Source organism: Leptodactylus fuscus, chromosome 8, assembly GCF_031893055.1.
Source record: "Leptodactylus fuscus isolate aLepFus1 chromosome 8, aLepFus1.hap2, whole genome shotgun sequence".
Taxonomy (NCBI): Eukaryota; Metazoa; Chordata; class Amphibia; order Anura; family Leptodactylidae; genus Leptodactylus; species Leptodactylus fuscus.
The window spans coordinates 19,432,292-19,444,698 of record NC_134272.1 but is presented as its reverse complement, the minus strand read 5'-3'; the positions used below and the strand labels follow the sequence as shown (position 1 = coordinate 19,444,698).

Sequence of the window (12,407 nt, the reverse complement as noted above, 5' to 3'; positions counted from 1 at the left end):
GACAGCTGAGTGGTCTGGGGGTCCTCAGAGGTGGGTGCGGAAGGTCAGGCCGGTCCCCTCCATCCTCCTCTTATATTCCTTCTCAAACATCTCATTCTGCTCCACCGTGAACTGGTTCCTCCAGTCTCCCACAATGCCTGGGGTAGGAGAGGATCAGCGGTCAGTCAGCAGGAAGTGACAGCCAGGCAGCAAAGTGACAGCTCCTCATAAATACTGGACAGCGCTGATCGTCATTTGTGACATTCTCTCTATTCACAGATAGAGCTGCTTTCACAATTCTGCTGAATCCCACCTCGCAAATGGGACCTCACAGCTGCGATCCTGCAGGAAACTAGCAGAATTATGAATGCAGCTCTAGGGGTGGCTAGAGTACAGAATAAGATGTGACGTGATAGTCACGTCCTATTATCTGTCACTGTTATGTGGGCAATGTGTCTGTTATTTTCTTTCTTCTTGCAGGTATAAGCTTCCACCATGCTACCATGTCACAGCCCCGCCTCCTGGACTAATAGGAAATGGGACACTTTACCTTTCCTCATAAAGGGGGATATGGAATGGTCCATGACAAAGGAGGGAATGGAGCTATAATTGGCCATTGGATTCTCCCTCATGGCCTGGAAGGTGGTGTGCTGGTAGACGTCCTCCAGGACTTCCTCGGACAGCTCCTTCCCCAGGAACCTCATCACTTTCTCAATCTCTCTCCTCGTGTCCTGTAAAAAGGAACAAATTGCAGATTTACCTGAATGGGAGTGGTCTTGTGTTTCCAGTGTTTGACCTCTCACCTCCATCATGTCCTCATAGAAGATGTAAAGGACCTGGTGATGGTCCTTAGCGTTCCACCAGCCTAAGACGTGCTCAAACCAACTGCCCCAGGTGACTGCAAGAAAACAGATTCCAAAATTGTTAAGAGGAACTCTATGATACACATACATTTGTTGTCACAGCCCTGTCCCTGTTCCTGACATCACTCACTAATTAAATGATGTTTGTTAGGGACCGCCATGGGCACACACCTGGGGCCATGGTATGATTTGGACCTTCTTCTTCTATACATACAATGTCAGTGACACCGCTGGATTTACACCAGGGCAGACAATTTGCTTCGCTGTTTTTGTGCCAATTCTTAAGGTCGGTTTCTCCATTAACATCCAAAGCTTCTTTAGAAAATTCTGCTGGTTACTCCTAGAAACAGACACTGAGCTCCATCCGTGGTCAGACGACCTAATCTCCTATCTCTGCTCTCTGGTAACAGGAAACCAGCAGAATTATAAATTCAGCTCTGGAGTTGAATGGCGATTCCTTATAAGTTTTTTTTATTAAAAAAAAAGCTACAGTAATATTCCACCTAATCAGTTAAACATTCCTCGACACCCACCACCTCCGGACAGGAAGCTTGAGAAGTAGTTGCACCAGTCTCCGGGGTCTGGGAGGCCCTTGTTCATTCTCTGGAAGTGATAATACGACACCATGCTGTCCTTGGCATTTCGTGCCACGTATATCACCTATGTATAGGGGGAGAGGATATCATCTGATTCTGGATCAACAAGCTGATGGGGACCCTGGGTGGTCGTGCAACTCCTCCTGGCACCTTTACCTACCTTGCAATCCTGTTCCCAGAAAGAGGGCGGCAGCAGCTGGACGGGGAGGTGGGTCTTTAAGATGCGAGGCGGCGCCATGTTTTCTGCCAACTGTAGTCCTTAAAGAGAAAATAATAGAGTTTATCTGATCTGATTTTTTAGCTCCCCCTCATTATGGAATGGATCAGGCCACAGAGAGGAGACCAAGCAGGGGTTGTGCATATCCGTGAAGCCGGCATGACCTGGTAACTATCTGGAAACTACATGGTGGCTCTTATATAATCCCCTTCACTGCAGGCTGATAACAGAGAATAATAGTATATATATATACACACATCTACCCTTCCTTTAAAGGACTGAGCAGAAAAAAATCTCACCTGAGGGGACAGGTTTTGGCGCTACGGCTTCCAGAAATGGATGTCTGTCATAGGTCGGTGCCCGTCGGCATCTTTCAGCATCGCCTTCCTGACATATCATATCTACAATCTCCTGCATCCACGTGGTACCTTTTAAGAAAGATTTTTTATTTTATCTTACTTAAATCAATTTTACTGTAGTCACATCCAAATCTGCATTCACAATTCTTTTATCAGAAAATGACAAAATTGAACTGCTGGGTTTGTGGAACTTGATACTAAATCCTCAGTATGTTTCGAATGCTATGCAAAAGATTTATACATGATGCAGCTCTGGTTGTGACTAGAGTAGATAGGATGTTCAACAACTTTAAAGTTACACCAATTCTTCGTACCTGCTTTCGGGTAAGCAGCCACCAGGATGTCCTCTGGATGCGCCTGAAATTTCCAGATGTTGTCCCACGTGTCACATGTTTTCTGATCCAGTGGAACACCAGAGATGTTCCCGATGTGCGGTCTCTGCATCACATAACCCCCAAAGTGTTGGGCGTTCCGCTCAAAAGCCATGAGGATGAAGAGACAATGATGGACGGCTTGTCAGTAAAATCCAGATATGCTCAAATTATTGTAAAAATTGCACAAGAGCCGAGGCAGCAAGGATCAAACCGAAGAAGCGATGGCGAGGTGCAGGAATTCCTGTGAGGGCTCTTGTGTTCGTTTCTATGGAAAGTTTCGCCATGTGACCCTTTTGTCCAGCAGACGTCTCTCCATCCTGTGAAACTTGGCACTTGTCAATTAAAGGGACATTATGTATCTTGTGCAGAACCTCTGTGGTGACTGCGGTTGCACCTGTAATGAGATGTCACCCTTCACCCTTAATGCTAACCTCTTGGTCGGGACGCCCTGACTCTTCATCACGTGGCGCGCTCGCTACAGTTTCGCAACCAAATGTTATGCTGCCAACTTTCTAAAATATATTGGAGAATGCATACCTAAGCCCATCCCTGTATCACAATATATATGTATCTCAAGAGAAAACTGTCATATACTCCAGTCACATCCAAAGCTGCTTTCAGTTCTACCAGTTGCAGCTGCTCAGTCTGCAGTTTATCTACACTTTGAAGATGTCTGATGGCACATGGCTTCCCACAATGCTTTGTTCTCTGTGATTCTAGCTTTGGATGTGAATGGAGTAGGGCCATACCAAGTCCTCATGGGCCAATCCAAAAGTGATCAAAGCGGACAATCCCTAGCCTCAGTCCTCTTTAGGCTTGTCCTGGGAGCAGAACCCCTCACAAACCCTGAAGTGACTGTCACCTAATAATTTTCACACTTTTTCGTAAGCAGAATGACATTTATTTATAATTTTCCAGAATTTTGTAAATTTTTCAAGGCATGTTCATTAATTCTACAAGGGTTGGTCTGGGAAAAGAAAAAAATATGGCTGTTTTCTTCCAAAAACAGTGCCACACCAGTCCTCAGGTTGTATGAGGTATTACAGCTGCGCTTGGTTCATATCAGTGGAGCTTGGCTGAAGTACCAGAAAAAACCTGTGGACCGATGTGGCGCTGTTTTTGAAAAAAAAGAATGCAGCCATGCTTTTCTAACCTAGGACAGCACCCAAATCATGCTCTCAAATTTATTAGATATAGACAGGGTCCTGATGAGTATAAGATCTTCATACAATCCAGGTCAGCCCACATCAGAATTCAGTACGGAAGACCAGATCGCTGCCCTCCATCTTCTTTTTGTACTCTTCATCAAATATGATGTTCTGAGAGTCATGGAAATGGTTCTTCCAGTCTCCTACGGTTCCTGAGAAAAGAGGGAAAGGTTATGATTTTCCAGAGCTGTCAATGGTTGGCCCAGAGAAGACACCTTGGCATAGCTCTTTGATGAAGGATTGTACCTATCTCTAGTACCAAGAACCTCTAGGAACATATACATACAGTATGGGTGACAAAACCATCTTTAGGGTTGTGGATCTGGTTTTTCGGCATTGGCCATAATGGACCAATCATTGTGTCTATGGTGATTTAAAGCCACTTACCTTTCCTCATAAAGGTTGTTGCTGATTGGTCAAAAACCGACTCCGGGAGGACAGTAAAGTTGGCCATTGAGTTGTTCTTCATGGACTTGAAAGAGGTGTGCTGGAGGATCTTCTGAACCATGTCTTCAGAGAAGTCCTTACCCAAGAACGTTATCACTTTCTGGATTTCACGTTGAGGGTCCTGTCCAAGGATGACATAAGTATTAAAGCCCTAATACCCTACATGATCACATCTGACTAGATGGGAATCTACATTACCTCAATCATGTCCTCGTAGAACATGTAGAGGATCTTGTGTTTGTCTTTCGCCTTCCACCATCCAAGCACATGGTCAAACCAGTTTCCCCAGGTTACTAAGTGTAGGAAATTAAAGGAAATTTTCGTCATGAGAAGAGCTCATCCCTACCATAGGGTCTATATGTCCCCACCCTCTATACTGAGAATACTTCATCTTATCCATATTACCTGACCTGATTGGGTTTACATGAAATGATCTGAATCCTATACTCACCGTTTCCAGCCATGAACATGGAAAAGAAGTTGTCCCAGGTCCCAGGATCTGCCAAGGTCTGATCCATCTTGTAGAAGTAGTAGTAGGACACCATGCAGTCCTTAGGATTCCTCGCAACATATACAAACTGTCGGACAGTGATACGAGATGAGTCCACATCACACCCATTATATACACCAGGATCACTGTGTTCCAGTTGTAGCTGCCATTACACCCCACACAGCTGTCTGAGATCCTCCAGTCACTCACCTTGACGTCTTTTTTCCAGAACGATGGTGGCACCAGATGGATGGGCATATGGGTTTTCAGAACACGTGGAGATGGCATAGAATTAGCCAATTCAAGAGCTGGAAATACATGAAATATGGGTCATTGACCTATCTATTATCTATCTATCTATCTATCTATCTATCTATCTATCTATCTCCTATCTATCTATCTATCTATCTATCTATCTATCTATCTCCTATCTATCTATCTATCTATCTATCTATCTCCTATCTATCTATCTATCTATCTATCTATCTCCTATCTATCTATCTACCTATCTATCTATCTATCTATCTATCTATCTATCTATCTGTCTGTCTGTCTGTCTGTCTGTCTGTCTGTCTATCTATCTATCTATCTATCTATCTATCTATCTATTTCCTATCTATCTATCTATCTATCTATCTATCTCCTATCTCTCTATCTATCTATCTATCTATCTATCTATCTATCTCCTATCTATCTATCTCCTATCTATCTATCTCCTATCTATCTATCTATCTATCTATCTATCTATCTATCTATCATCTATCTATCTCCTATCTATCTATCTCCTATCTATCTATCTATCTATCTATCTATCTATCTATCTATCCTATTAGATCTTCTCTACTGGTGGCCATTCTGGGCCGTGCTGCTCACCATGTATTTGCATTCATGTAACCAATACCCCAAAACCTAACAGTTAAATCAGAACAACCAAGATGGTGGCAATTCATTGAAACAACCATCCTACTTCTCTCAGTCAAGTGGTGTCCAAGTCTATCAACTGGGCAGAATATAAGTTCATTATGGAATCATGTCTAGTAGTCAGTGATCTCCCACCAAGACATAAACTACCCAAACATACCCTCTGAGAGTTTACTTAGGGCCCGTTCACACGGAGTAAATGCGCGTGTATTTTGGCAAAATACATGTGTAAAAATAAGACTCCCATTGACTTCAATGACATTTTACACGTGTATTTTGATGTGTATTTTGACATAGATAGATACATAATCGATAGATAGATAGATAGATAGATAGATATGCGATAGATAGATAGATAGATAGATAGATAGATAGGAGATAGATAGATAGATAGATAGATAGATAGATAGGAGATAGATAGATAGATAGATAGATAGGAGATAGATAGATAGATAGATAGATGATAGATAGATAGATATGAGATAGATAGATAGATAGATAGATAGGAGATAGATAGATAGATAGATAGATAGATAGATAGATAGATAGGAGATAGATAGATAGATAGATAGATAGATATGCGATAGATAGATAGATAGATAGATAGGAGATAGATAGATAGATAGATAGATAGATAGATATGCGATAGATAGATAGATAGATAGATAGATAGGAGATAGATAGATAGATAGATAGATAGGAGATAGATAGATAGATAGATAGATAGGAGATAGATAGATAGATAGATAGATAGATAGATGATAGATAGATAGATAGATAGATATGAGATAGATAGGAGATAGAAAGATAGATAGATAGATAGATAGATAGATAGGAGATAGATAGATAGATAGATAGATAGATAGATAGATAGATAGGAGATAGGAGATAGATAGATAGATAGATATGCGATAGATAGATAGATAGATAGATAGATAGATAGATAGATAGATAGATGATAGAAAGATAGATAGATAGATAGATAGATAGATAGATAGATAGATAGATAGATAGGAGATAGATAGATAGGAGATAGATAGATGATAGATAGATAGATAGATAGATAGGAGATAGATAGATAGGAGATAGATAGATAGGAGATAGATAGATAGATGATAGATAGATAGATAGATAGATAGATAGATAGATAGATAGATAGATGATAGATAGATAGATAGATAGATAGGAGATAGATAGATAGGAGATAGATAGATGATAGATAGATAGATAGATAGATAGATAGATAGATAGATAGATAAGTATATTTGTGTTCTAATGATAATAAATCTGGTAGCCCACCAATGGCTCCACTCGTGGTCACCAATCCCCCCACTTTTTAGAAAATTTGTGACTGTGGCAGAAAATAGTAAAACATCACAAATTTATGTAGAAATACGACTTGCACAAAAATGTGTGTATTTTGCACTTACAGGTGTGCCCCATATCCAGGAATGGCACCTTGATGAAGGCCGGGGCCCGCAGGCTTTTCTCCACATCAGCATCATGGACAACCAGATCCAGAATCTCCTGCATCCATGTGGTCCCTGCCATGACATGGTCACCTCCATGAGAGTCACTCATGAGTCTAAGATCTGCTCTTACTCCCGAAAATCCTTCCTGCTCCCTACCTGATTTAGGGTAAGTCGCCACCACAATGTCACCGTCCCGCGCCTGGAAGTTGTATACTGAGTCCCATACGTCACAGATTCCCTTGAGGAGGGCGACCCCCTCTATTTCCCCCATCTCTGGGGTGAAGTCTGCCATCTCCTGAACTACTTTCTCTATGATTTGAGGATCCATCTTGGATGAAAGGGGCAAAACATGGTTAAATCTGACTCACAGCCTCCCCTAACAAAAACCCAGCTTTTCCTGACACCAGAAGAGCAAATTTGCTTGAACATTGATCAGGATATACAGTTTTCTGCAATGAGGCTGGGGAAGGTGAACACCCCCCCCCCCAAAAAAAAAAAACAAACAAAAAAAAAAAAACATACTCACCTGTCCCCGGTGCTCTGGTATCTCCCACCACAATCCAGTCTTGACGCTGTTTCGTTGGAAGTCCTCGCTGCTCGTGACCACTGAGGCCAATCAGCGACCTAAGGAAAGGACACGCAAGGTCACCGGTGACGTATGTGAGTGATGTCCTGTGTCCTTTCCTTAGGCCTCTGAGGCAGTGACATGAGGCAAGGACTTCTGCTAGAAAAAACACTTAGGCACCACTGGACAGTGGCGGGGACACCGGAGCACCAGGGACAGGGGAGTATGGTTTCATTTAATTTTCACCTCCCCAGACTCCTTGTGGTAAACTCTATATCCGGAGCAACTCCTTTAATAAAGCTGATTTAGGACGCTAGGAAGTTGAGTGACAACCAAAATATCTGTCATTACATCGCTTCTCGGCCTCTTGGCTAAGATCAAGTGTAGTATCTGTTCTTATCAGTTTAATATCTGATACGTCCCCTATCTGGGGACCATATAGTAAATGGATTTTTGGAACAGGGAGATGGAAATAGAGCTTGCTCTGTCCACTCCACGCATTGACCTGGTATTGCAGTATCTCCAGGACCGGTGCACAAAAAAAAAATATATATATATCTGTCATTACATCAATCCTGCTATACTGTCAGATATATGGAGGACCGACCTGTAACACTATAGAGGACAGTACAGAGCTGATCAGTAATAATTTATGGACGACTGACCTGTAATAAGATATAGAATGGTATAGAGCAGCAAAGACATGAAAAGCTGCTAGGAAACTAGTGTAACCAGGGGCTACCTGTCTTATACTCCAGAGCTGCGCTCACTATTCTGCTGTTACAGTCACTGTGTACATACATTACATTACTTATCCTGTACTGATCCTCAGTTACATCCTGTATTATACTCCAGAGCTGCGCTCACTATTCTGCTGGTACAGTCACTGTGTACATACATTACATTACTTATCCTGTACTGATCCTGAGTTATATCCTGTATTATACTCCAGAGCTGCGCTCACTATTCTGCTGTTACAGTCACTGTGTACATACATTACATTACTTATCCTGTACTGATCCTGAGTTACATCCTGTATTATACTCCAGAGCTGCGCTCACTATTCTGCTGGTACAGTCACTGTGTACATACATTACATTACTTATTCTGTACTGATCCTGAGTTATATCCTGTATTATACTCCAGAGCTGCGCTCACTATTCTGCTGGTACAGTCACTGTGTATATACATTACTTATCCTGTACTGATCCTGAGTTACATCCTGTATTATACTCCAGAGCTGCGCTCACTATTCTTCTGGTACAGTCACTGTGTACATACATTACATTACTTATCCTGTACTGATCCTGAGTTACATCCTGTATTATACTCCAGAGCTGCGCTCACTATTCTTCTGGTACAGTCACTGTGTACATACATTACATTACTTATCCTGTACTGATCCTGAGTTACATCCTGTATTATACACCAGACAGTATCGCACATGATAGGATTAGATACACAGCCTTTCGGTCTTCTTCTTGGTAGCGGGACCCCTATCTCTGCTCATGCACTGCTTATGGCTTTGTATCTAATCTCGCCAGACGTCTTCTGTGTTTCTCCAGCGCCCTCAGATGCCTTCTCTGTGAAAATCATACTGTCTTATCTGCCACAATCTGACCAAAGTTGATCACTAAGACCGTATTCACACAGCAGTGTTTATAATCCACATCCGGCAGTGCAGACTACACACACAGATGACGTATAATGGAGAGAGCTGCCTCTCTTCTGTGTTTTCTATCTTTTCCCGATTTTAATATGTGTATACGGTCTTAGTATGACAGTAATGCAGCACAGCGCCCCCTCATTACCAGTGGCCACTGCACACCTACCTCGCAGAATTTAGATGGTGATGTTCGTGTTGTTTACTGCCACTAGGAGGCGCTCACTGTGTATAGATTTGTACGCTACTGAAGCCAATGGGATCAAAATACAGTAAATACATATACAGCTAGCTCCCCCTAGGGGCATCTTCAGAAAGCACTTTTGGACTTTTGTCTCCTTGCATGGAGGTGCCTATACTTGGTGGAATTTTGCAGTTTACAATAGAAAATTTTAGCAAGTGAGACATCAGGAGCTGCGAGAGTATCCACCTACCTTATTGGGTTGGTCAGTACACGATACGATCAGTAGTTTCCCAAATACAGCCTAGACGACCAGAGGAGATGTGGGCCGCGCTTATGTACTGCCGATATCTGGGGTTAGGGGTTTGTTTATGGCCATTTTCCAAAAGGTGTGTTCTTTCCTGAGAATAATCCAAAGACAACCTCCTGAGGTTGTCCTCTGCCATCATATCTGGTAAAGCTGAGTGTCAACTAACATAGCTGCTGACAGAATTGCCACCCAGCTTTCCCAGGATGATAAATCTGCTCATTCTTCCGGCTGTATAAGAGCAGGGTTGATAGCACAGTACATTTTCTATGCAGAAGTTTGGGAAAGCTGGATTAATGGAGGTCTTATTGGTGGTCGACACAGCTCAGTTATGACCTCTGGAGCTCGTAGATTATGGTCATCAATAGGAAAACACGGTCCTGATACATGCGGGAATGTGGATTTAGGGTGCATTCACACGGAGGAAAATGGCACTGAATTTGGTGTGGAATGCACGTCAGATTCAGCGCTGAAAAAAAAGCCTCCCATTTACTGCTAGCAGAAAAAGGAACCCACTGAAGTCAATGGGAAGCTTTTTTTCAGCGCTGAATCCACACCAAATTCAGCTCCATTTTCCTCCATGTGAATCCACCCTTACTTTCTCCATGTGGAGTGGGCAGACCCTCCTCATGAGATATAAGATCCATGCTATCACTCCCCACTGTTCCCTTCTGCTCCCTCACAACATGGAGCCAGGCAAATAAAGAGATAAGAACTGCAGCTGCATCTCCCCCTTCTCCCTGATTTTTTGGGACCGAGTAGGTTTACAAACATATATAGGCAGGTAACAGGAAATGTGCTGCTGGAACGTGAAGAGGATGAATTTGCCATATTAACATATTATATTCATCCAAACCTGAGAAGAGGAGCCACAGACAGAGGATGAGCTAGAGGCAGAGGAGGAGCCACAGACAGAGGAGGCGCTACAGGCAGAGGAGCAGCCACAGTTGGAGGAAGAGTCACAGACAGAGGAGGAGCTACTGGTAGAAGAGGAGCCTCAGATGGAGGAGGAGCTACAAGCAGAGGAGAAGCCACAGACAGAGAAGGAGCTACTGACAAAGGAGGAGCCACAGATGGAGAGGCGCCATAGGTGGAGGAGGTGCTACAGGTCAAGGAGGAGCAACAGGCTGCGAAGGAGCCGCAGATGGTGGAGGATCTACAGGCAGAAGAAGAGACACAGATAGAGGAGGAGCTACTGGTAGAAGAGGAGCCACAGATGGAGAAGGAACTACAAGCAGAGGAGGAGCCACAGACAGAGAAGGAGCTACAGACAGAGGAGGAGCCGCAGGAAGAGGAGGAGTCACAGACAGATGAGAAGCCACAGATGGAGGGGAGCCACAGGTGGAGGAGGTGCTACAGGCCAAGGAGGAGCAACAGGCTGCGGAGGAGCCACAGATGGAGTAGGATCTACAGGCAGAGGAAGAGACACAGACAGAGAAGGAGCTACAGACAGAGGAGGAGCGGCAGGAAGACAAAGAGCCACAGACAGAGGAGACAAGGTAGAAAAGGAACCACAGTTGGAGGAGGAGCTACAGACAGATGAGGTGTCACAGACAGAGGAGGATCCGCAGGAAGAAGAGGAGCTACAAACAGAGGAGTCACAGACAGCAGAGCCACAGATATAGGAGGAGTCATAGACAGAGGAAGAGCCACAGATAGAGCAGGAGATACAGACAGAGGAGGAGCCACAGAGGGAGAATCTAGAGACAGAGGAGGAGTCACAGATGAAGTAGGAGCCACAGTTAAAGCAGGACCCAGTGACAGAGGAGGAGTCACAGACGAAGAAGGAGCCACAAATGAAGGGGGAGCCACAGACAAAGGAGGAGCTCTATAAATCCTTGGGTGACTTTGTGACTAAACAATAGCTCTATGGCTGATACAAATGGCTACAAGAGCCTAGATACTTCCTGGATTTTGCCACTAGTGAAAGCCAGGAATATATATCTGTACATGACAACAGTCTCAAATTTGGGGTCCAGCGATGAATCTGGGGTCTGCATTTATTTGTGTTTATGGAGAGGCTAGGAATGGCCAGAAGATGAAGGCCAAAGATGTCATAAGTGTAAACTCTGCAGTTGTCAGGAGACATTGCCATGGCCGTCTGACTCAGATGATGAAGAAAAATAAAGAAGAAATAGCTGATTAGGAAAGAATAAGTGAAGTTAGTTTATGGTTTTCAGATTGAACATTACAGGACTAGACCTACGTACTGGATGACCACGACTTAGGATCCCCCTGACTCCATAGCTGTGGCCTATATCCAGTGGGGTAACTAAAGTCTTGTGGGCCCCGGGGCAATCTTTTGTTCGGAACCCCCTTACCTCAGCCCTACAGCGAATTCTTGGTAGTTATGATTACAGGTGCTAAGGAGTTTAATCCACCTTAGTGTGGTTCGGGTAATCTGTGGGTCTCCTCGGTTTATGGGCCGATTGGAAGCTGCAATCTCAATACTGATGCCAGTGCTTATGGGCCCCCTAAGGCTCCTGGCCCCCCGGTGCGACTGCACCCCCTCAAGTTACGCCCCTGCCTGTATCACCTTAACACAAAAGGTATTAACCATTCATGTCATCATATTCAGGATCTATCAATGCTTTACCAATATGGTAGAAAGTCTCAGAGCAGAGCAGTGCTATGTGAACCGTCCTTTATGCAGCGTTCACTATAATGTACAATTTTCCTTTCATTCTCCTCATATCATTATTAAGACTAGGTTCACATGTGCGTTGGAGTCTCCTCCACCTTAGACTCTGTCTAAAATGGTGGAC

General features: G+C 43.6%; 2 protein-coding genes and 1 non-coding gene across 3 annotated transcripts; 1 reads left to right on the top strand and 2 right to left on the bottom strand.

Annotated features, from left to right (window-relative positions):
* LOC142217476 (sulfotransferase 1C1-like) lies at positions 1-2,508 on the bottom strand. The gene is made up of 7 exons (XM_075285733.1): positions 2,329-2,508; positions 1,955-2,083; positions 1,599-1,696; positions 1,376-1,502; positions 783-877; positions 530-710; positions 1-137 (listed from the first exon to the last, which is right to left on the bottom strand). Exons 1-7 carry the CDS (start codon positions 2,498-2,500, stop codon positions 25-27), a joined length of 915 nt encoding a protein of 304 aa, XP_075141834.1. The 5' UTR covers positions 2,501-2,508; the 3' UTR covers positions 1-24.
* Positions 2,509-3,292: 784 nt separating this feature from the next.
* Positions 3,293-9,685, bottom strand: LOC142217477 (sulfotransferase 1C1-like). Its single transcript, XM_075285734.1, has 8 exons — positions 9,589-9,685; positions 7,083-7,254; positions 6,885-6,998; positions 4,744-4,841; positions 4,495-4,621; positions 4,242-4,336; positions 3,984-4,164; positions 3,293-3,748 (listed from the first exon to the last, which is right to left on the bottom strand). Exons 2-8 carry the CDS (start codon positions 7,252-7,254, stop codon positions 3,636-3,638), a joined length of 900 nt encoding a protein of 299 aa, XP_075141835.1. The 5' UTR covers positions 9,589-9,685; the 3' UTR covers positions 3,293-3,635.
* LOC142217745 (U2 spliceosomal RNA) lies at positions 7,843-8,033 on the top strand. Its single transcript, XR_012717399.1, has one exon. It is a non-coding gene; the product is annotated as a U2 spliceosomal RNA (small nuclear RNA).
* Positions 9,686-12,407: the final 2,722 nt, after the last annotated feature.